The following is a 23,668-nucleotide window of genomic DNA, read 5'->3' as shown; positions in this document are numbered from 1 at the left end:
GCTGTTTCAGTGTTTACTCAGTTCCTGGAATAGCCCTGTACAAAAACCAGAGAACCACTCCCTGACAAACAGACACTTTCACCTCCTTATAGGGCTATTTCAACCTGCAGATACGGCCACATCACCCTGCAAACTGACAAATTACACAAAGAGCGACAGTCATAAAAACCACAGAAAATGACGTGTGCACTGAGACAAATTAAGCCTGTATTGTAATAATGAAGGCACATTTTTGCATTAATTTTAGTGCATGAAAAGAATAAAAGCAAAGAGCATTAGGCTGCAAGAGTCTACTTTATTGCAGTTCACAAGGTGACAAAGTGAAAAATGTTTAACAAAGGCATGTGGACGTGTATGCACCACAGTGTTTAGGCAATACAAGATTACAGAGAACATTACAAATGTTACAAAAGAAAGGATCTTGTTGGTTGCATCATCTGCTTTTTTTTTTTTTTTTCAGTTTTTTTTGGTTGTCAATAAAAAAACACAGGGAAACAAAAACAAGTAAGGCAGCCTATACTACAATGAATAATAATAACAATAATCATATAAAAAAAACAACTAATAAGGTTGTAAACGGGACATCCTCCCGTCACCTAGTGTTGGTCGTTGGTTTGGATCCCCCGAGGTGCGGTGTGGACTGGAGTGAGACGGCAGGATCAGGAGGAGGTGGGACTTCCTGCGTCACTGCTCTCACTCGCCTGCCGTTGCATCACCATCTCCCTGGCAACGCAGGTGATCTGACCATTCGTCACCACACCTGTGACCCCCGCCCTGGCAGAGACAAAGACAGCCATTAGCAAAGCAACCTCTGATGTATGGCAGAGAGTGTGTAGACATGTTTCCATTTCGTTGTCAAGTAAGTTTGAAACGTCACCAAAAAAATAAAAATTTCCCGCTAAAGTTAAGCTGTATGTTGCTGCCGCTAACAGACAAAGTACTGTGAATTTTCACATTAAGACAGTTTAATTCAGATAAAAGCTGCTGCAGACATAATATTCGGATACCAAAATTAATATTCGGATACCACCGTAGGGAACGAATATTCGGATATTTGGGTCCAGCCCTAAAATAAATATGCACACACATAGACACATGTATGCGTGGGGGTAAATATACTTACTTCTGCTGTGCCTCTTCAGTCAGTGGGGTCATCCCAGGCTGCTTCCCAAAGAAGAAACTGGACCACCAGTGACCAGAGTCCTGCTTGGGGAGCCCTGTGGAGCCAAGCAGTAAGGATATAAGGCTTCACGTTGATCAAACCATTTCACATACCTTCTGTTCTTTGTTCTTCCAGAGCTCAGAGGAGTTTTCCTCCTTAAAGAGTCTCTCGTTTGTCTAATGTGAAACCTTCAGGGCACATGTGTCACCTAAATTAGTAATTTGATGTTTTGTACGTGCCGGGAGTGCAGGTTAATTACAGCGGCAAGACTGGAAGGTATGTGTTCGAGTTGCGTGTGTGTTTCATCAGCGACACTCTGTGGGAGAAACGAGTCTGGTTTCTCCTCTCAGGACTCGTGTTTGGCTCTGTGTCAAAATGACTGTCACATAGCTAATGTCTGGACAGCTGCATTTACATACAGGCATCTATACTTAGAACTGCTGTGAGCCACAATTAGGTTTTAGGTCAACATACATGTGTGCATGCAAATGCCAATATATATATAGAAATATCAACCACTGATTAGAAATATATATTTATAAATATCAGTGAAATCTGTTTGGGGCACACCCTGTTTTAATTGTCATTATTATATTTATACTTTTACTACCCCCATGCCAATTTGCGTCATTATATTTCAACTTATTACAGAGGGACAAAAACCCAGTTTAGAAAGCATGTGTACTGAGCTGCATGTTTGCACATGCCCTTTGACCTACTTTTCAATACTGTGAGAAAGTGTGTCAGTATTTGACTGTTTTAGCAGCCTGATATAGTGTCTTGGGGTTTAAAAACAGACATGTTAACACAAATATGAGTCAGAATCAGTGCTAAACTGTGCCAGATGGTTTTTCAGTAAACCTGGATTACAGCTGAACTCAGCAGACTAACTGCTGCTAAGAGTCTTAGTGGCACATGAGGGACTGAGCACACGTGTGATGAGGGTGAGGTAGTTTTTATTTTAGGACTGACAACTCAATCCTAACCAGAGAACTAAATAATGAGGGTAGCCTGTTGAAGAAATACTGGACATATCAGACAGGAAACTACTAGTCCAGGATGACTCAACCACTGTAACTGTGTGGTCTGAGTCAACAGCTGACTCAAACCATTGCAATCCTTGGATTACTGAAACTGAAGCAATACTACCAGATCGACAAGCAAGGGGTGTGACGCAGACAAAGCAAGGTCATTAGCATATGAAACCATTGTCCAAGCTCAGGAAAGAATGGACGAGCTACAAAAAAAACCCTCTCAAACACAACATCTGGATCTGACACACAAACGCACCATTGTGGTTGTCACTTCAGAGCACACTGTTCGTCTTTTACACCTGTACAAGCACTCACCTGGATGGTGAGGGATGACCTCCCCACTGTACTCCGAACTGCCGCAAGAGCTGCTGCTGGACGTAGAGCCGATGCGCCCTGAAGGAAGGGAGAGTGAGCACAAACAGTTGAAGGGTTAAATTTAACAGGTGGAGAGGAACTCTTTTCCTTCATGTGGAATCATTTATGCATGGACTCACCCAAAGGGAGACCTTAATAGTCTTACATAATATCTGTCTGATCCAAAATTGAGATGGGCAAAGGGGTATTCACAGGGCCAGGAAATTAAAATCCATTTTCCTCTGGTTATGCAACCACAGCCAGAGGGGCACCTCTGAAGCTGTAATGCATGCTTTTGATTTGATTTACTGAGACAGGCTACAAGTCTATTTGGCACTCTGGGGAACCTAAACACAGCACATGCATGCATACCACCACAAATAAGATAACTATTTTCCTGTCTGCTGTGACTGAGTTGTGTGTGAACCTATGTGAAACATAAGGACAAAGACTGTGCAAATCCAACTACCCACACAAGACTACAGTCTGACAGGACTCAGCATTACTTTAAACTGATGCGGGGTTGGATCCTCCACCCATTAGAAGGAAAATGTGTCACTTGCAGGTACTATTAAGATAATTTCTCTGTGTTTTTTTACGTCCTAATTGAATTAAAGCTCTAGTCTACGAAAATAAATCTTGTTGACTCAAATCATATGAAGTGAACTGTTCACAATGCTATGAGTTCACTCTACCCGCTTCTAAGCCTAAATAAATCAGGAATAAAAATGGAAAGCTAGAGTTTGCAGCATTTTAAATAATTTAAACTGCTCTCCAAAAGTAGTTGAAATCAATCTACTGGACTTTAAGAAAGTTCCTTGAAGATGTTTCACCTCTCATCCAAGAGGCTTCTTCAGTTCTGGTGGTGCTTGGTGTTGCCTCAGCTTTAAACCTCTGTGAGGTGTGTTCAGGGCTATTATTCCAACGACCAATACCAAAACTCGTCTGACTACTCAGTGATGGTCGTTGTGAGTATCAGTGGGGGTCGCTGAAATGCACAGATGTCACTGAGCCCTCGTGTGCTAATGGTGGTCATTAGTATGAGCCTGCTGAGTAGTTCTTTTGGGGAGTTTCGAAAGGACCTGATTGTAAATTGGCGAAAGATAATGTCGCAGATCACCCCCCCCCCCATTCAGAGACGGCTTCTCTACTTTGACATGGATGTCTTCTTTCACGCCTCTCTCAAACCATCCTTTCAAAACTCCCCAAAAGAACTACTCAGCAGACAAATGCTAATGACCACCATTAGCACAAGAGGGCTCAGTGACATCTGTGCATTTCAACGACCCCCACCAATACAACGACCATCGTTGAGTAGTCAATGAGTTTTAGTATTGGTCGTTGGAATAATAGCCGCTTTACACACCTCACCAGAACTTGAAGAAGCCTCTTGGATGAGAGGTGAAACGTCTTCAAGGAACTTTCTTAAAGTCCAGTGGATTGATTTAAACTACTTTGGATAACCATGACCTGGATGAATGAGAACCTGCACAGACAAATTAAACTGCTGTTGTTAGATGGACCAATGAGGATTTAGTTGATCGAGAGCATATCGACCTCAACCTAAAAGTGATAAATACAATATTTTTTATAGGCAAGACATATATTGACTTGCTTTGAAAGATATAGTACTCCAAGTAAGAAAACCCCCATATGCAGTCACTACAATTTAAATTTTAGTCACTTTAATGACACTGTAACATCTAGTGGGAGCGTACTGCAACTCCAAGAGTTGTGTAATAGAAAGTCACCTAACAAGAGGAAATAGTTTTACTGGCCCTGTGTGTTGGTGTGATAAGTGATTCAATACAGAGACAGACTCACTTCGGTAGTAGTCAGTGGTCGCCACAAGAGAACCGCCTGCTGGAATAGCTGCCATTCTTCTGTTGTTGGTCTCTGTACCGTGTGCTTGATGGAAACCTGCAGAGGAAATACGGCGTGATTAAAACCCGGCTGCGTTGCATCACTAACCAAAGCACAGAGGCGTCGTTTCCAGGCAAATTCTCACACGTGGTTCTAAACTGTAAGTCACTGTGCTAAACATTTGATCAACAGAATCCTCGAAAGAAGTGAAAAATGTCAAACAAACAGCCCACAGATCAGTTTTATTATTATTTAAAATAAGACTAATATGTATTGTTGCATTACTTTTCGGCTAAAAATTCAAAATCCAGACATCAAATTTAAAGGTTGTTTCCATTATCGACATTAGCCATTTTTTCCAATTAAATAACATTTCTTTTAAAAGAGCGACTCTGGAGTTGTTTTTTTTTCTTTTTTAACAAATAAGTGACATCTTCAAAAAGCACCGGTGAACTATTCAACGCTAATAATAGGTCAGAAAATTTGACCTAAACAAACAAATAAAAAAAACAGGAGAAAATATCCTCCTAACCCCAACAGAACAACAAAGCAGCAGGAACAAAGAAAAGACAAAACACTAAATGCACAATAAATCAGTCTCACAATCAAAACGCATCAGGGATGAATAATATATTTTTAAAGAAATACTGTGAATGACGATTAGATGTTTAGCCATCATTTGTAAAACGTGAATATTGAATGCATTCCTTAAAGGACAGCTTCATGTGCCGTGGACTCGTCCTGCACGTACACAGTAACATGACGTCGACCATGTTTTGCAGGGGTCTTGTTTACATTGAAGTCTCTGCAGCAGACCGACATTTTGCCGTTATTCCCTGTCACCAGAAATAGTGAGACAAGACCATAAAACAAGGGAATGTGAGTATACTTAGACTATTCTAACAGAAACAAGTGGATGATTTTTTTTTAAACGTAACTGAAGATATTTAGCTCCAAGACAAAACCCAACTCCAACACTGTTTTAACAACAATACTGCCGTTTCTGTGTCAACGCCGCCGCAAATATCTGACCGTCGGGGTTCTGGGAATGCGAACAGCACTGCACCGAGAGAAGAAAGCAAACAAGACGCCTGTTCTTCCAACCTTTCAGCTTTCTAACCCCAAACAAAGACTCGCATACAGTCCTTCAGTAGCTGCCATTGTACCAAGCTAGCATTGTTAGCTCGTCCCCCTAAGCACCGAAAACCCACCATTTTCTGACCCGCATCGCATAGCCTCACCTTCAGGATGTGCTTGGTGTTCAGTAGCACCCAATTCAACTCAGTCGGCGAGGCTGGGGGAGTAAACGCTAGGCGACGGGGCCCATTTGAAAATAAGTGTTGGGTAAATGTAACCCTCCAAGGTCCGAACGGATATCGACGCTGCTTCTTGTTGGAGCTAACGGTCGGCTCGGCATTATATAGAAAGTCGGTGACGTGACCAGTGAGGGGCGGGCAAAATATATATAACCCCGCCTACTTCCCCCGTCTGAACCAAACTTTCCATTATGCAGCATTTTGTCCCAATTCTGAAGAGACTTGGTGAATAATTATCAGTAGTACTTTACTGGAAATCTTGAAATAAATGCTGAATTTGCCCATTTTGGTTGCATAGAGGTTTCCTGTTCAAGCAAAACTCTATAATTTGAGACAGAAGCCACCTCTTTCTTCTAAACTCCTTCTTCTTTGACCTAATGTCAGATTTTTGATCTTTATGTGGTCACTTCGTCCTCTGCTGTGGAATAATTCCAATTTAATTTGAGGAAGACAGGTTCATTTGTACTGCACATTTCAAAAACAAAAAAATATTTTAGTTTAGTGGCATTGTTACAGGATTTGGTAGTCCATGTATTGGCATCTTTTTATTCTTTATTATTCTATTAACACAACTGTTTACCATATATTTTCCTCTAAATAAAATCAAAAAATGATTTTTTTTTTCTGTGTCTGTGTGTATGCGAAGTGATTCTGCCCGTTTTATCCCAAAATCACAGGTTGTGTGAAGATACTTTGGGCAGAATTGAAACCTTCTGAGCCTTTAAATCCATAAATATAATTCAAAAGTATATTTTAAGAGCAACTATTTTCAGCCACAAGTGTCTCAGCCACAACCGGCAGGAACAAGACAAATATTCCAGTTTTTGTGTAAACTGCAGGCTTTATTTGCACCGAGCAGAGAATAGACGACAACACAGACTGAGCGGGAAATAGCACATACTGGATCAATAAGATAAGCACAACATGGCTGAAAAACAGTAAACAAATGGACAAGTTATCAGCAAGTTCTTGGAAGAATTCAGGATGGTGAAATATCTCTCTACAGTTCATGTGCAGAGTAATGTGAAAAACTGAATTCATAGAGATTGGAAAAAAAAAATGAAATAGTCAAATATCTATGACATGTTTTTCCAGCATTGGTAACAACTGTGATAGATTTCAGGTTATTCAGGTTTGGTCAAACAAATACATAATTTCTTTTTATTTCATTTATGGTACTAGAACTGTGTCATACTGCACAGAAAACAATTTTTTGAGTTCTCTCTACTCCTAGCCATGGTTGCAGGGAAAAAATGACTATAACACAAATGAGCGCTTGTGGTTCTGAGGGTTAATTCAGCAGCTTCTTTACCATTTTTATCAAAATTGTTCATCAACTACAGCAACTTGTTTTTCATTGTTTTTTTTGTTGTTTTTTTTTGCTGAGTTTTGCTGAGTAAACAACCACAGATTGCCGACATTTCAATCTTTCCACATTGTTGTTCAGCCCAGTTGTAGTCTCCATCAAAGGACACTAACCAGTGTGTCCCTGAAGTCACCAGCCTGCAAGCTGCGTCCTCTTGTGGTAAAACTAAAGAACTGCAGTAGTTTCATCAACATAATTTAGAAAATAACATTGATTTTTAAAAAAATGCTTATTTGCGATAAAAAACAGTTTTTTGTCAGACATTTTATGGATTTATGTGTGATGTGTGCATTGGTAAAATGTAATCAATAATATGTATTTATACTTTACATGATAATTCATTTTCTAATGTATTTACAGAAAACACACCAGCAAGATCACAAGCATAGTTCGTCAGATGTTGTTGACATGCTGACTTAAGTATTCGCTTCTGAGAGCAAAACGTAAGAAACAGCTAGCACAAAATTCAAGCAGAGCATGGAGGTAGCATTGATGGCTAACTACCTCGCTTATTGTCTGCATACAGGAGACAACGACATTACTTTCAAAATATACTTGTTTGTCTAAAGTGAGTGGTTGTGATTGGAATTGTCTCCATTTACAAAATCTTACCCAAAGTAATCAAGGAAATTAATCCATAATAAAAACAATCATTAGAAACTACATATAGAACATGACCTCACTAATCATTGAAGAAATAAACAAAATGTCAGCAGGTCAACACATTTTCTTGTTTTACTGTAAGCTGAAATAATTAGACTTCATATTATAACTTATCATTAGACTATGGACAGATTTTTGCCTGCAACATAGACATCAAATTTCTTCTGATTATTTTTGGTCACTTATTTGGGGAATTGTGTTTTGGGACTTTATATGCCAACTTTTTCTATATCTCTTCTCCTGTACCATTAGTGCTGATAAGCCAAACTGCTTTTCAATAAAACTCTAAAAAGATTTGAATATATTTGTGTAAATCATGGAAAATAAGACAAATTAAATGGTGTGCAGCTATAGAATCACTGTTATAGCTGAGCCTGCCCCCACTGTCATATTTGTGGGGAACATGGACAAAACTGTTGTGGCAAAATTCGTCCTTGTCGGCAGGATTCGAACCTCAGCGGGGCAACCCCATTGGACTTCTCGTCCATCGCCTTAACCACGGCCACGACAACATACACTATAAAAAATACGTTCTCATCTAATCTCGCGATAAGATCAAGTAATCATTTATTAATTAATTTAATATTAATTAATTATTAATTAATATTACTATTTAATACTTATTTCGCTTTTTCGTAACGAAAGTTAGTTTTTTATTTTCAGATATTATGAACACAGGAACATTACACTGGCATGACTTTTCACGGATTTTAAGTGCACAAGTTACGTTGTTTGACACCTTCCCTGGTGGTCTAGTGGTTAGGATTCGGCGCTCTCACCGCCGCGGCCCGGGTTCGATTCCCGGTCAGGGAACTTCCTTTTTGCTCAGAACTAGACTACTCACTCAGCATTTCATTTATTCAAATCAGCAACGTAACTCCACTCCTGCCCATTCGTCAGGTGGCTGTGGATGTAATCAGGATTGGTCTCTGATCACACATGTAAAGTTTCAAGCAGATCAGAGCATGTACAGTCTAGTTTTAGAGCATTTCCTCCCATTCAGGAGGCGGCACTATGACTATGGCTTTAAATCAGCATGTGAATGTGATCAGGGCAGGACATTGATCATTGATCATACATGTAAAGTGTGAGACTGATTGGAGCATGTTCAGGGCAGTTACACAGCATATCCTGGCCATTTCTACGCCCTAAGACTTTTGCAGAGCATTTTGATAACTTTTTCCATTCATGGCCATACAAAACAAGAAGGGACAAAAGGGAAGGTGGGCACCTTAACAATGAGACGCAAAGAAAGCACCACAAGTGGGTCCTGGTCAGCAGTCCAGACCTTTTGGACTTACTCCCTGACTGGATGAGAACAATGACTTTCTCCATCATGTTGAAAACAAGTCCTAAGTGCTTCTATAGAGGACACTTGGTTTTGTTTTTGGTTCTTAAAGATGTTTCCACTTTAAAAGCTTCCTCCATTCCAACACTCTAGTATGGAGTTTCAGGGATTTAGTCTCACCCCCAGCTTGCTCCAAATTTGAGGTCTCTCGGACTTATCCCCGACGAGTTATTAAATCAGAAAAAAATTACCGCTAATTCAAGATGGCCAACTTCCTGTTGGGTTTAGGCTTGGCCGTGACTGACTTTTTCATGTGTCCTAATGTGTTGCATATGCTCCCCAAATATTGTGGCTGTAGATGAAACATCATGGCAGTTGGCCTAATGACCACTTTTTCAATTTTACAGGTGGCGCTATGGAGACATTTTGCCACACGTGCACAACTCCCATAAAATATCAAATTTTTCGGCAGTCCTGATGTGCATGCAAAGTTTGATGCGTTTTGGGGTATGTTTAAGCCGCCAAAGTGGAGTTTGAAAAGAGTGAAGAAGAAAATGAAACCCTCGGGTTTCAATAGGGTCCTTCGATGCTCTGACCCAAATAAACCATAGACCGCAATATTAGAAAAAGTATAGTGTTACCAAAGACAGATTTATATATTGACCACAAACCACTTCTTCATTTAAAGGAATGCTTTATTGATATCCAAACATATACAACAAAAACCAAAAAAATGCTTTTAATTCATTCACCATAACCCTCCAAATCTGATCCCTTTTAACAATCTACATCAGCTAGGCCCCGGATCTAAATAAAGCTATAAGTACTCTACTGTCCTCCAGCCTCGGCGGCGGCTCTGAGCAGGCTGGTCATGTGCTGCACTTCCCATTGGCACCCAAAATAAATCACCCTTTTGTATGTATCAGTCTCCAAAAACTGATTTGAAGCGTTTAGGCAACAGCAACACTGCAAGAAAAGTCATTTATTTCAGTCTTAAAAATCATATTTTTCCTCACACGCAATGAATTTCTTCACTTTGTACAAGAAAACACAGATGATTTTAGGAGCCAATACTAAAATAAATGACTTCAAATGAGCATTTCTTGAAGTGTGCGAGAGTTTTCATTTTGGCAAAGCTGAGACACGCAGACAGAAAGAGATTCTGTAACAGATATTTAAATATTGGCAAGCTGGTTTAAACTGATGGTGCACTAATAACAACAAATAATAAATCCTCTCTGAAGTCTTCAAACTGAGGGGAAAACATAATAAATCAGCTAACAGGAATATATTATCTACCAAAATGATCAACACAAACATACAAAACAAAAAAACCCACACTTTTGAATACACTGGCAACAGTTTTGAAGCAGTCTGACAGGAAGTCGAGTCCATAAATCGATTTTTTTTTTCACATTTGTTCATTGTAGTCCAACTTTTTCATTTAGACATTCCTCTGTTTCATTAATTTTCAGCTGTTTTATAGGCAGATCATTCCAAAATGTTTAAAGGTATGACTCTGATCCCACAATAAAACACCTGTCAACATGTTTCTGTTGTTTTAACAGGTGAATATGCCTGCGATGTCCTGAAAAAACTGCAGTAATGGCTGAAGACCAACAAGTTTAAGCCAAATTTGGCAAGTTTGCAGGAGAATATTTGGTAGTAGTGCACTTTTTTTGTTGTTGTTGGGAAATTTCACTACAACAGAAAAACGAAAACTAAGAATACAACTTCTATTTCAGGAGAAAAGTGACAGTGCTACACAATCCAGGGAACTGTCACGGTTTCTGAGGCGGTGCAGGCTTCACAAGGGTAAGAGCGTTTCGTGTTAGTTTGGCTTCATGCAGCGTGTGTGCGATTTAGTGGTGTTCAACGTGTGTTAAGAGGAGTGCGTTTGTAAAGTTTCTGCTACGACAGTGACATGAAACAAATTGTGGCCCGTCAGACTTTAAGGGTGCGCTCAAAGACCCATACTGTATGGTATGGCAGAAAAAGAATGAATGATATGGCAAAAATACCAGTATGTCTGCTACATCTGTTTGCATGATGCAGTGTGAAAGCTGGTCATGCTGACCCACAATCCTTTGCACAGCAGCAACGGTCACAGTGTGTTGTAAAACCAGCGCGATAGCTCGTTTCGCACTACAGACTGACGGTTCTCTAAGCAAGATGGTCAAAGCTTAAGCCGCAATTCTACGACGAAGTCTGAGTTGGATGCGTACTTTATGCAAGAGCAGCTGAACGGAAAAAGACAAAGAAAGCATGGGATTTAGAACGCACCATAAATGTCTTCAAGCTTACTCCCCCTTCCTTCACTCAAAGCAGTCTGTAACGACTTAAATCAAAAAAATGAACAAAAACAGAACAAAGACGGAACAAAACAGCCATTTCTTTTCTACCAGCTAAATTATACTAAGAGGTGAGCCATTAAAAGTGAGTAAGGCCGATAGAGAAGCGTCGACATTCACCAGGTAGTGTACACAGCAAAGCATCGTCTCACATTGTTAACAAAAAGAAGGGAGCAGCAGCCAAACCTGGGCGACCAAGAAACACAGTCGAGGTGGTTTCAGAGGGTTTTCACGCTTTTAAGAATCCCCGTGAACACAGCCTCTCTTTTCACAACCCTGTAGAGCAGTTGAAATAAGTTTGTAGCCATTTCCAGAAATGGTAGAGGTCCTTTCTTGGTAAATAGTAAAAGACTTTAGATTTTGTTATTTTTTCTTCATACTTTTATATATCTGAGGAAACTGTTCTGCATATGCATGATGTTATAGTCGTTAGCTTGCTAAATTATCAGCCCCAGTAGCGTCTACATGCTCACAAGTTCCATTCGAAAGCAGCAGTAGTTTGACTTCTTGATTGAAACCAGTCGACTATGTTCCTTCCCACCTCGGTCTGATTCGTCTTGTGCCCGGACAGGTACAAAAACGCTGCAACTCATTCATGAGTCAGTCTCACAAACGTTATTTTTGACCCAAAATGTACTTTGAACAGAAAAAAACCCAACTCCCGACAGACAAAGAAGTGACATCTGTGAAACTGACCCATAGTGTTTCTTTGTTTTCCCCCATTTTTAAAGTTTGTTCAGCCTCCCTGTGCCGCTTTTATTTTTTTCCTCCATCCTCCCAACCGGATTACTACCACTTGGCAGTATCGGTGACAATATATTTATTCATATATATTTATACATATTGATAAAAGTTATGTAAAAACATTATGCAAAGCAGTGTAAAATAGTTTATAATACAAAATGGTTTTTTTTCTGTTTTTACATCCTGGGGTTTTTTCAGGGCGAGACCTCGGCCGTGTTTGCATGGTTTGTATGGTACAACTGAGATGAGATATGCACATGCATGTAGCAGGAGGAGATGTCCTGGATCCTGGCCCCCCCCTTCCCAAGTCAAACCGCTAAACCTGCGATGTAGCCGCAGAGCTGTGAAACAAACCGGATATAAGTTTGAGAAACAGGCGGGGCACGTGCTCACAGTGTGAATGCATCACTTAAGTAGATGATAGTAGTCAGAAATAAGAAGACGACAATAGTAGATTTAACCAGCAAATACACCATCATTTATATTATGCCCGTAAAATCCTCCTCCACCCTCAGTCTGAACAAACTCTAGCCACTAAACTCTGAGTTGGGAGCAAAAAAATAATAATCTAAATACACCTGCAGAGTAAATTTTTAGATATCAGACTCCCACTCAAACAACCAGTGTGTCAAGAAATCTCAATTCCAAAATTAAAGATGCAGAGTTTGAGACATCTTTCAATGCCTTTTTAGCCATTTACTTAGCCAAGTTTGTTTAAAAAGGAGGAGTGTCAACTTATTTGGACTAACAAATGGATTTTTAATCGGGAGACCGTGGAGGCAGGCGGCAGTGATGTCACCCAGCGAGGTTGGTAAATTATTCAGGTTTAGACATCAACAAAACATTTTTGTCAGCAGCGAGGCAGAAGAGTGGAGGCCATGAGACCAGCGGTGATGGGGCTGGCAGGGAAAAGCTGACACCTCAGACACCACGAGTCCTTCACTTCTGCCTGCTGCCGTTTACAGACCTCGGGGCAAACGAGTGGCGGCGAGTCGCTGAGGTGGAGAGTCAAAGGTCTGAGCTGACTCTGCGATGAGAGGTGGTAACAGTACAGTCTAAGTGTCGTGAGGAAGGTGGCAGCGAGGAGGAGGAGGAGGAGGAGGTGGGGAGCATTCAGAAAGGTGGGTTCTCCTGAGTGGGGGTGGTGTCGGTGGGGGAGCTGACGGCGTCCCCGTTCCCTCTGGGGCCGACGACCTTATACTGACGAGAAGAGGGGGGAGAGAGGAAACAGATGAGAGGTATTGATTGGACGAGTGAATGCATGACTCATCAGTTTGTGTTTCCTGGAGATTTTCAATTTAACCAGATCAAGACACTCGTCTGCATCAACTGAGTATTTGCTTTGATTGAAATAGACAGAAAGACAAATAAACTAAAATAAATATTCTGTACAGTACGACATAAGAAAAAACTTCAGATTATTTTACAAAAAACCCAACATATTTAGCATGTATTTCACTTCTTAGATTTTTACAAACTACAGGTTTTTCACACTACTCTGCTCATCAGCTGTAGATATTTCACCATGCAGATTGTATCTTCCAACTTGCTCATCTGTATTCTGTTGTTGAGCCAGGTTGCATCATTTTGTTCTTTATGCATGTTTTACTTTTTCCCCTCAGTCTCTCTTCTCATCCACTTTTGCAGTTCAGCCAAGAAGTCCTTACATTTTAGTCATGTGACTATGCTGTCACATGACACAATTATTAGTGTGTTTTGTTTCAACAGAAACTGATGAAAATTATTTTTACATGGACTTCTAAATGAAACATAGAATAATCATGATTTTAATGAAATATCGCTGTCAGTTTTCCTGTACATCGTAAGATATGTTCACAGACCGTTGGATTCTTTAAGTTTGTACATTTTTTTGGGCTCAAACTGTGTGATTTTACATAAAAAAAAGAAAAGAAAACATGCCTTTCAAACCCACCACCAGGTTTGGAATACGCCTGTAAACTACATCTACTCACCTTCAGGTTCCCCATTTTATCTTCAAATGACTTGAAGGTTGCAGAGTTCCTGAAGAACACAAACACAATGTTACATTCACAAAAACATGATTATTCACATCAAAAAATAAAACTACCTACTGTACACTGCAGATAAAAACTAAAGTGAACACTTAAAAGCATAAATAGATTTTTTTAGAAGCCCTATTACAGTTTCAGGGAGAATTACATTTACATTGTGTTATGTTGTGAGGGTACACGTGCTTATGCATAAAACTGATTTAACGATAAAAAAGAAAAACCTGATTTTAAGAGATTACTTGTTTTATATTCATCTGCAGTCATACTAAAACTTTCCTAACTAAATATTATTAAAACAGAATGTTATTTATATAGGCATTACATAGTACAAATCAAAAGCTCAAAACCTTGGAATCAAATAAGTGAGCTCAGTCAAAGCGAGGCAAAACGTTAGAAATCAGACGAAAGTAAAAGAGACGCAAAAATATAAAATCAGTACAACTAAGTACGAATAAAATAAAGCAACAACAAATGAGAAAAAGGCATTTTGAGTGTAAAATGTGGCCAGTTCATTAAATAAAAGACGCTCATGTGACGATAACTGAGGAACACGGAAAAATGAATTTCATAAATTATAAAGTGACACAAAATAGCAGAATTTCAAAGTAGAACTGCAACAAGTTCAGACATCACAAATAAACACTGAATCGCGTAAACTCAACAATATATTCATGCAAGTGTGGCAATACATGCCTACAAATACAAAATCAACATCATTATTAGCGGACAAAATATCAGATGATTTAATTCATTAAAAATTACAAACAAATAAAAACTATCTGATCTGTTTGTAATTTTTTATTCATCCACAATGTAACAGAACTGTGTTCCAAATATTTCGTCTACTACAGTATTTTACTTAACGTCAGCTGCTAAAAACTCTCGTGGTCAAGAAAGCAGCATCATGACAAACACATAAACAGAAAAACAGCCATCAGTAACATTAGGAGATGAGTGTTACACTGAGCAGGTCTGTGTGTTACTTTACCTCATGGCCGGCATACTTATCGAGTGGCGAATGGAATAGTTGCTACTTTGTAAGCGTTAAAGAGAGGAGACAGAAGTGCAAGTGTTATAATGCAAGCAAGCAGTGACTTAGACACTTACACACACAGTAAGATGCAGCCGATACACCAGTTAAAACGCTGTTGGTGGTTATTAGTTAGCGCTCAGCTTAATTTGTCACTGAACAGCACTTGGGCAGGGGTTTTCTTCTGTATTTTAAGCAGCACCAAATGAAAATCACCAGCATCAAAACACAAAATATTGAGGAAAAAACTGGCAAATCAAAATTTTAGCCAATTCTCTTAAATGGATTTATATTTACTCAAACATTACATACATATTGTTTATCAAAAGAATACATTTTTGGTCTAACCAGAAAACACAATCTTCACTGCACATGACCAGTCATGCTTACTGTCGTGCAAAGTCACCACCTGAAAGGTTCATTCTGAACCAGTAAAAACCCTGTTAGGTTGTATCACATGAATAGTACTGCTACTGTCAATGAGCCACATCATTAGTTTCCTCGTGGTTGCTGCCAATTTCCCTCAAAATCCTAATCTTTTCCATGCTTCGTCACCTACATAGCAAAGTGTAATTCTGCCAAAATGTGAACTATATTAGTGTCATTTTATTTTATGGGTGCCACAGCTTCCTATAAACTACAGATTTTAATAACATCAGAATCACACGACTTCGTAATAATTACAGGAAAAAAAACACAGTGACAGCTGGTAACGGTAAAAATAATGTTTTTTCAGCAGTTTTGTTTACTGGGGTTTCTTTGACTGAAGCATAATAACAAGAAAGTGCAAAGATTTCTGTCAATTAAAGTAACACAGGCGTATACTTACTGCCATGTGTTATATCCCTCAAACGCTCCTCATGACTCAGAAGAAAATCTGAATAAAGCAGTTATATCAATGAAATCTACAACTGTTGATAGACTCACCACTAAAATCAAATACCTCAGTAAGCACTTATATTTGACAGGCTTTTTCTTGAAAACTTCCTCTTGATTTAAGCAGAAAGTGACAGACCCATAAAACAAAATGTTGCCAATGCTATTGAAATATTTTTGTTTTCAGCTTTGAAGAGGTGCAGATTTCACTCATAATTAACTATCTAATTTTAAAAAAGATGAAGCTAAAATGAACAATTATTTTAAAGAGCTTCAGCATTATCAAAATAAGAGCAATTTTTAACATCGGCGTGCTGGATTAAACACTTAAGGGTATTGTAAGGTAATAAAATAATAGAGGATGGAAGGTTTTTGGATCAATAACAGCAAAAGAAAAAAAAAAGGTTTACAAAAAAGCACAGGTCAAAATATTCTAAACTAAACTGGCAGAGCTTGGCCTCCTTGACCAGTTAAAATGTTTTTTTTCAGGCCACAAAATAAAGGACATGTTAGCCTTACCTAAAGGAATTAGAGAAAGGCAGAGCTCTGCAGGTCAAACCAAGGCAGCAATTAAAAAAACAGAAGGAGAGAGCGTGAGACAAAAGCATCGGGACAAAAAAACAAAAGAAACACAGGAGACAAGGTCAACGCCCACACAGGTGAAAGACAGCAATTATATCAGCAGGGAAATCAGGCAGAAGAAGAAAAGCATGGCATTTAGGCAACAGAGCTGGGCTGTGTTTGCTGTGTAACCAGTGGCACCAGTACAGCTGATGAAAGGTCAAGAGACTCATCTTCCTTCGTGACTTTCTGTTTCTTTACTGTACTGAGATCCTGACTGACAGCAGTCACTACTATGTACAAATAAGGGTAAGTTCACATGGTACAGCTCTAATTTCAGAAGTGCAACAGAGTCATGTCATACTAACCAATGACATAATCTTTAACAAAAAAGAAATGGGACTCCTGACTACGATGCCCTGTTTACACCCATTGACACAGGTATTCTGAAACTGAATAATTTTATAAACAATTCAGCACTGTGGATCAATAACTGACTAATGTATAATGTAAATTGCACGTGCTGGACACACGCATTTTGTAGTTTAATTACCTCCGCCAAGGAGGTTATGTGACACCCGGCGTCTGTCTGTCTGTTAGCAAGATAACTCAAAAACGCCTGGTCAGATTCAGATGAAATTTTGAGGGGATGTAGACTATGGTAAGAGGAAGAGCTGATTTAATTTTGGTGGCAATCTGGAAAGGATCCTGGATCACTTTGAATTTTTTAGTATGTGGTCCAAAATATGACCAAAAAAAAAAAAAAAAAAAAAAAAAAAACATCATAGGTTAGTATGTCGTCCAACAAATTGGAGCAAGGTGTCCAGATAGCTCAACTGGTTAAGAAGGTGATCCGTAAACAGAACTGTGTCAGAGACACAGGCTCGATTCCAGCTCATGATCCTTTACTGCATGGGTTTCCTGTTTTCCTCTCTACCCTTGGCAGAGGTCTGCACTCTGAGTGCTTTTCTAGCTGCAACTGTAATTTAAAGGCCCGGACACATGACATAGGCCAGTTCAGCTAAATACAAGTACCAAGTATGTGCGGTTGATTCTTTTCTTTTCATAAACAGTTTTTCTTATTATAATACAGCTACAGTTTCAGCAACACAGCCTACAGTGAAACTATGTCTAAGAGCAAAACGGGAACATGCAGAACAACGAGTAAAATGATTTCTGAGAATGACTTGCAGCTACGGTGAAATCATGACGGATGAAAAAATGGAAAACATGCAGAGATGGAGCAGGTGTAAACCCCTGAAATATCACTTAAATGTGGTTTACTGTATGAGAAGACAATGGACACAGATGTCAGTACACTCAGACAGCTATGTATCCTTTCCTCATGCACACCCTTGCAAGAAAAGCTGCATCAATGTGGGCGGACACATGGAAACATTAATACAACAACAGACAATTGTGTAAGTTAACAAAGCATCATGGGAGATGAGACGACTTAGAGGCAGAGGAGTTTATGTTCTGTGTGTTTGTCTTTCCATAGCTACACTCTTTCCATGAACTACCCCGCAATCACACTTAATGAATTGTTGCTTTGTTAATTTAACTGAAGACTTGCAATCAGTTGCTTCTGTTGCATCTGTGCAGTACAGAATGAAAACAACAAGCTACAAAGTGTGATTCCAGGGTGGAAAAGTTTAGTACAGGAATGGTTCAACTATTCCAAAACAACCATAAAGTACCGATGTCATTTTGATTTAAAGTAGCAAAAATTTAAATGCAGCATTTAAATTATCAATATGTTTGATGAGAGGATACGTCTTTGAACATGCTGAACCAGTTAGTCAGTCAGTTAGGAAGAGGATGGAACAAACAAGCAAATGTGTCTGATGGAGTCAGTTCATGAGTTTATCTACAGTACTATGGTGAAGGACAGTATAGGGGAGCGTGCAAGAAGCTGATCGCTGGTCAGTAAGATAAGACAAATTCAGCACTACAAGAACAAATGAGCAGAGGACAGGAAACAAATATTCAGCTGGCTTCAAACTGATAATGAGTGTGTACAGGACACAGTCGTACATAGCTGAGTTTGAGGGTCTGGATAAGATTATTACATGAAAGACAGAGAAATGGGGTTATTCAGTTCATTGTAGATGTGATCTGAACATGATGTGTGTTTGTGCAAAGGATTCTTTGTCTCGGCACATCCAGTCACATTAATATTATGGCCTTTATGGAGTAGACAACAAAGTGAACATGGCTGAATTTTGCTAAAATTACATTATTAAAAAGTGGCCTTAAAATAAGATGATAACAGCATCACCTTCTATATCTTTATTATATCTTTCATCCGTATATTCCTGGTTTTACTGACAACTACTTGAGATGTTCCTAGTAAAAAACTGCCAGTCAGCTAAATGGAAATTTAAATTTAGATGAGTCAGCTCGTCTGGTAACCAAACTGGCACCACGTTTGGTTAGCTTTTCACACAGCAACTATATTTAGTTGTCTTACAATCAATATGGATTTTCCATTTCAAGACTTTTGTTTCAGCACTGCTCATTTGTTCTTGTAGCCTGACCACTGTGTCAGCCATTTTGGCTCTACTGTACTGTACCTCATGTCGCCCAGCCTCCTGCTGATGGCCGTGCCCACTGTGGTGAGAGCTGCACTTGTCTTCTGTCCTGCCTGGGAAAGAGTCTCCTGAGTCTTCTTGTATCTGCAGGGAGGAGGGAGATGGGAGGAGGGAAGAATGCAGAGAAAGGAGAGAGGCGGCAGCCAAAGAATGGAAAGAGAACAATGGAGAAAAGGAATGCAGAGAAAACAGATGGTTGGAGCAGAATGAAAAAAAGATGTGGGACAGCAAAAAAAAAAAAAAGGAAAAGTGGAAGAGAGAGAAAGAGAAGAGGACAGGAGGGGGGAAGAGGGACGAGGTGGGTAGATAGAGGAATGAAAAAACAAAATAATTGAACAAAATGGGTGGACAGAGTGAAGAATAGCAAGATAGATGGATGGGTGAGGGAGGTGTAAAAAAAAAGGAACTATATTAGACCAAATCATACGACTGCAGTGAACAGAAACAGAAAAACTAACAATGTTAAGTTACTGCTACATTCCACAGCTGAAGCACGGTATTCACCACTGGAATGGTTAGTATTCACTCAGAAATACAGTCAAGACATTACAGGAACTGAGGCCTCAGCAACCAAAGGCTGGTGCATTGAAAGAAGGAGCCATTAGCCCCATGACTCCCTGTTGAAATGATTCGTTTAAGGGAGCAGCACTTGTCTGATGGCAACCCTGGATTAGACTGCACATGCTGATCTAAATCTACCGTGTTTAAGATAAGGGATCATACTTCAGCAGGTTATTCTCCCAAAACACTTAAGTACAGAAGCACAGAGAAAGCAGTATTAATGGCAGCTAAGTATCACCATATGTAACTGCAGTCCAGGGCTTAGGATCCAAGTGTCTGGTTATACAGGATGACAAAACAATAAACAAAAAAAGAGGAAATTAACAATCCAATAAAACCAAGAGTGATGGAAGAAAACTATTTTATTCATAGTAATTGAAACCTTAAAACATGCCATTTAAGAAACAATGATGGAATTTTCATTTTTTTTTAAATTACTTCCTGTAGATGGCGTCGTCCTGTACGAATGCATTCTTGAAATCTACCTGGGGCTATCTCAAGAGTTAAGTGTACACGACTCGATCAAGAACTCTGGATGAGTTAAAACAGAGAATTCTGGATGAAATTCACAGTATCCCAGCTGAGATGTTGCAGCGGTCAATGAGGAATCTCAACAGCGGATTTCAAGAATGCATTCATACAGGAGGACGCCATCTACAGGAAGTAATTTTTAAAAAATGAAAATTTCATCATTGTTTCTTAAATGGCATGTTTTAAGGTTTCAATTACTATGAATAAAGTATTTTTCTTCCATCACTCTTGGTTTTATTGGATTGTTAAGTTCCCGTTTTTTTTGTGTCACCCTGTATAATGACTGTAGTAAACCACAGAAAATCTTGACTGAAATTGTTACAGTGAAACAAAAAAATAACAGCCTTACATCATCTCCAGAAATCATATGAATGTGGAGAGGAGCACGCTGGTCTGCTTCTAGTCTGGTGTTATCATTTCAGTATAAAACCTTGATAAAATCCTGCTGATTTGCTCAGATTCTTCTTATCATTAGATAATGAGATTCTAAGTATGTAATATGCTGCAAACACTAGCTTTATACAATTATATAGAATTAATTTGGGCTAATAACCTGAGCAGGTAGAGTCCACTTAGGACATCAGTTGATTTTCTTTAGTTGACTACAGCTCTCATCTCAACCCAGCATGTCTAACAGCAGTACTGTTTGCTGCAGTTTCAGATAACGCCACGTCACTATTCAAAGGGGATGCACAGCGCACACAACTTATGGAGTTGTCAGCTGCATGAAGTCAGCAGGACTGTTGGTGTCAGAAAGAAAACTGTTGAACATATTATCTTGATTTTGATGTCAGATAGGTTTGTAGGAGGGAAACACTGTTATCAAGTCCAATAAACAATTCATAAGAAGAATGCATCAACCTTTGTGAGAGCAATAATCTTATCTCTTTCCAAAACTAATAAGGTTTAAATAAATTGCTTCAAACAGTACTTTCGAAGTCACACTACCTGACCAGTGTCTGATAAACTGAGTCTTGCATTCATACAAATCCCAGAAACTCCTTAGATAACGATGCAGGGACATTTTCAGGCTGACAAAAAATAAACTAAAAAGGGTCAAGGACATCTTGACCAGACAAAATTAAGTGGATCAAATAGCATGTGCCGGCAAATACAATAATCTTCATTACCTAGAGACATATACGAGCCAAATAAAGAAACTCTAAAGAGTGAATTTACAACCGTTTCACAACAGCAGCTTGACTAATGCAGGAGCTGCTTTGTGTACCAGGCTGGGTGTGGTGAGCTGCTGCCAAATACTCCTTAAGATAAAACCCACTAAACTCACCATGTTGGTCTTTAGACCTCAAATGTAGATGTCTCAAAGCTGAGGTTAACTTGTGTGTTGCAGACATCTACATTCATGTATTAATAGTTAGATACTGAGTCAGGAAAAAAACAAACAAGAGTCAATCCTCAATACTTAAACGGCAAAGCAAAAACGTGTGATTTTCAGTCCCCAGTCTGAGCACGTAAAACAGACTAAGGGTTTTCTCCTGAACAGGACTCCGTTAAGATCAAGACAGGAAATAAGTTGTGTTCCTTGTTTTCATACAAGCTTCAGCACATTCCTGGTGTCTGCAGTCTGATAAGTCTCATGTTTACTGTTGTCTAACATGGAGATTTCTTCTCATCAGAAGGGCACCTAAGTATTTCATACTAAAAACCAGGGATTTTTCCTGTATAGAGGAAGTTTTGGTCACCTTTGGAGAGTTTTTAGGCAGCAAAGGGAATTCACCAGTCCCGGAAGCATAATTGCCATTTATCCAATGACCAGACAAAAAACAGTCTGGACTTCTGTCAGGTCACTGTAAAAACAGTAAGAATCAAAGGATTTTCACTTTTTGGACAGTCCATTACCTCCTCATCTGGAATGTTTCATCAGAAAAGTTATCCAAATCTAAGCTTAAGATTGTGATATTTGATCCTAATCACTTCATTAGAACTATGCGCATAAACAGCCAGCAGAAATATCACAACTCTAGCTGCTTGTATGCTTACATATCTTTAGCAAAAGCTAACATCAGGACCAAGCAAGCCCCTCAAACACATACACAGATGGTTTACAGAGGCTGAGCAAATACATTTTTGGAGATAAGCTGGTATGGCTGACTACGAACACAGACAACCGTGTCCATCAACACGGCTGAGCGCTCACACTGCTGTCACTAAACAGTTACATAAGTTTATACTGTAAAAACTGGAAGGTCCAGACATTAAAACTTTGAATCTGTTATTCAAAAGATATATGGCAACAACTAGACCTTCACAGACATCTGCATCTGATAGATTTTAGAACTAAAAGAACCAGTGCAATTTGCAAATGTGTTCCATTGCACATCATGTGACACTAGAGGGGAGAAAAAACTGGGATGACTGTGTGACTAAGATAGAGAGCAAGAAGCAAAGCACTCAGAGTGCACGACTCCGCAAAGGCAGCTCAGTCAAATCATTTCTGGCGGATGAAAGCTATTTAAAAAAAAAAAAAAAGACCTCGCACTGAGCACAGGTGTGTGTACGTTATGTATGGCTACCGAATCGTGTGACCTAAATATGTAGCTAGCAGCCGGAATTGATGGAACTCGAAAACACTCCCACAATTTAATCAATTGTTCCTTGTATGATTTCCAACAGACAAGTCCCGATAAGTCCGCAGTGGTTGATCTGTAGTAGGATCGCGATCATGTGATCGTAAGGCGGCAGCTGCCGCAGTGTTCACTTGTCATAGTTACAGTAACACCATGACGCTATCTCGCAATGGGAACTCTTTAACAAATCCAGACTATAAAGTGCATCACTGTCAAAATCTAATCACTTGGTCCTTGTGTCATTTCTGATCTTTCCTGAAAATTTCATTTAAATCTATGAATCTGTTTTTGAGCAATGTTGCAAAAGACAAACAAACAGAGAGATAAATAAACCAATTGTCACATAACTCCGCTGTGTTCCTTGGTGGAGTAATTAAGCTTTGATCATACTCAATTGTTGACACACAAATGGACAGCTGTACACACAACAGGTGTGTAGATTCTGCTATAATACAGCATGCTAGTCTAGTAGCTTGGAGTTCTTTTGTTCAGACATAAGTCTGAACAAAAGAACTCAAAACTACTGTATTAACAAGAAGACATGATGAATGTGTTTGAGCTAGCATGCTAGTCTGCTTGGAGAATGCAATCCATACATTTACAGTAGGTCGATAACTATATATTCCTCGTAAACGTTCTACTTGCACTGTAGTTGTCGTGCAGATTAAATTTTTTGGACAGGTGTCCAAGGAGAGCATGGCCTGAGCTCTCTTGGACTTGGACAGACACCCTAGTGGATGTGGAATGTACAAC

The 23,668-nt window shown here is 39.3% G+C and overlaps 2 protein-coding genes and 1 non-coding gene across 8 annotated transcripts in view; 1 reads left to right on the top strand and 2 right to left on the bottom strand.

The window, feature by feature from the left end:
- Positions 1-275: 275 nt before the first annotated feature.
- On the bottom strand, positions 276-5,833 carry ppdpfb (pancreatic progenitor cell differentiation and proliferation factor b). Its single transcript, XM_022195777.2, has 5 exons — positions 5,655-5,833; positions 4,375-4,470; positions 2,512-2,589; positions 1,124-1,217; positions 276-774 (listed from the first exon to the last, which is right to left on the bottom strand). The coding sequence occupies exons 2-5, from the start codon at positions 4,427-4,429 to the stop codon at positions 660-662; spliced, it is 342 nt and encodes a 113-aa protein (XP_022051469.1). The 5' UTR covers positions 4,430-4,470; positions 5,655-5,833; the 3' UTR covers positions 276-659.
- A 2,666-nt stretch (positions 5,834-8,499) lies between these two features.
- Positions 8,500-8,571, top strand: trnae-cuc (transfer RNA glutamic acid (anticodon CUC)). Its single transcript has one exon. It is a non-coding gene; the product is annotated as a tRNA-Glu (tRNA).
- A 1,149-nt stretch (positions 8,572-9,720) lies between these two features.
- tpd52l2b (tpd52 like 2b) overlaps positions 9,721-23,668 on the bottom strand; it is a 31,523-nt gene continuing 17,575 nt past the window's right edge. For 2 of the 6 annotated variants that reach the window (XM_022195770.2, XM_022195772.2), the window contains 5 exons: positions 19,218-19,319; positions 16,600-16,626; positions 15,163-15,207; positions 14,115-14,163; positions 9,721-13,341 (listed from right to left, as the gene is read on the bottom strand). In XM_022195770.2, coding sequence (XP_022051462.1) covers positions 13,255-13,341; positions 14,115-14,163; positions 15,163-15,207; positions 16,600-16,626; positions 19,218-19,319 — 310 coding nt within the window. In that variant the 3' untranslated portion in view covers positions 9,721-13,254. The remainder of the gene's footprint in view (positions 13,342-14,114; positions 14,164-15,162; positions 15,208-16,599; positions 16,627-19,217; positions 19,320-23,668) is intronic. The other 4 variants (XM_022195771.2, XM_022195773.2, XM_022195774.2 and 1 more) reach the window with 2 other exon arrangements.

The sequence above is a fragment of the Acanthochromis polyacanthus genome, chromosome 6 (assembly GCF_021347895.1).
Source record: "Acanthochromis polyacanthus isolate Apoly-LR-REF ecotype Palm Island chromosome 6, KAUST_Apoly_ChrSc, whole genome shotgun sequence".
Taxonomy (NCBI): domain Eukaryota; kingdom Metazoa; phylum Chordata; class Actinopteri; family Pomacentridae; genus Acanthochromis; species Acanthochromis polyacanthus.
This window is presented reverse-complemented; position numbering and strand designations above follow the sequence as displayed.

What these genes read in the sequence shown, in the direction of transcription:
- ppdpfb (XM_022195777.2), bottom strand. Translation starts at nt 4,429, where the DNA reads ATGGCAGCTATTCCAGCAGGCGGTTCTCTTGTGGCGACCACTGACTAC. An exon ending in GGTCATCCCTCACCATCCAG is followed by an intron (nt 1,218 to 2,511) that starts GTGAGTGCTTGT and finishes TTGGCTCCACAG; the next exon opens with GGCTCCCCAAGCAGGACTCT. An exon ending in ACTGAAGAGGCACAGCAGAA is followed by an intron (nt 775 to 1,123) that starts GTAAGTATATTT and finishes TGTCTCTGCCAG; the next exon opens with GGCGGGGGTCACAGGTGTGG.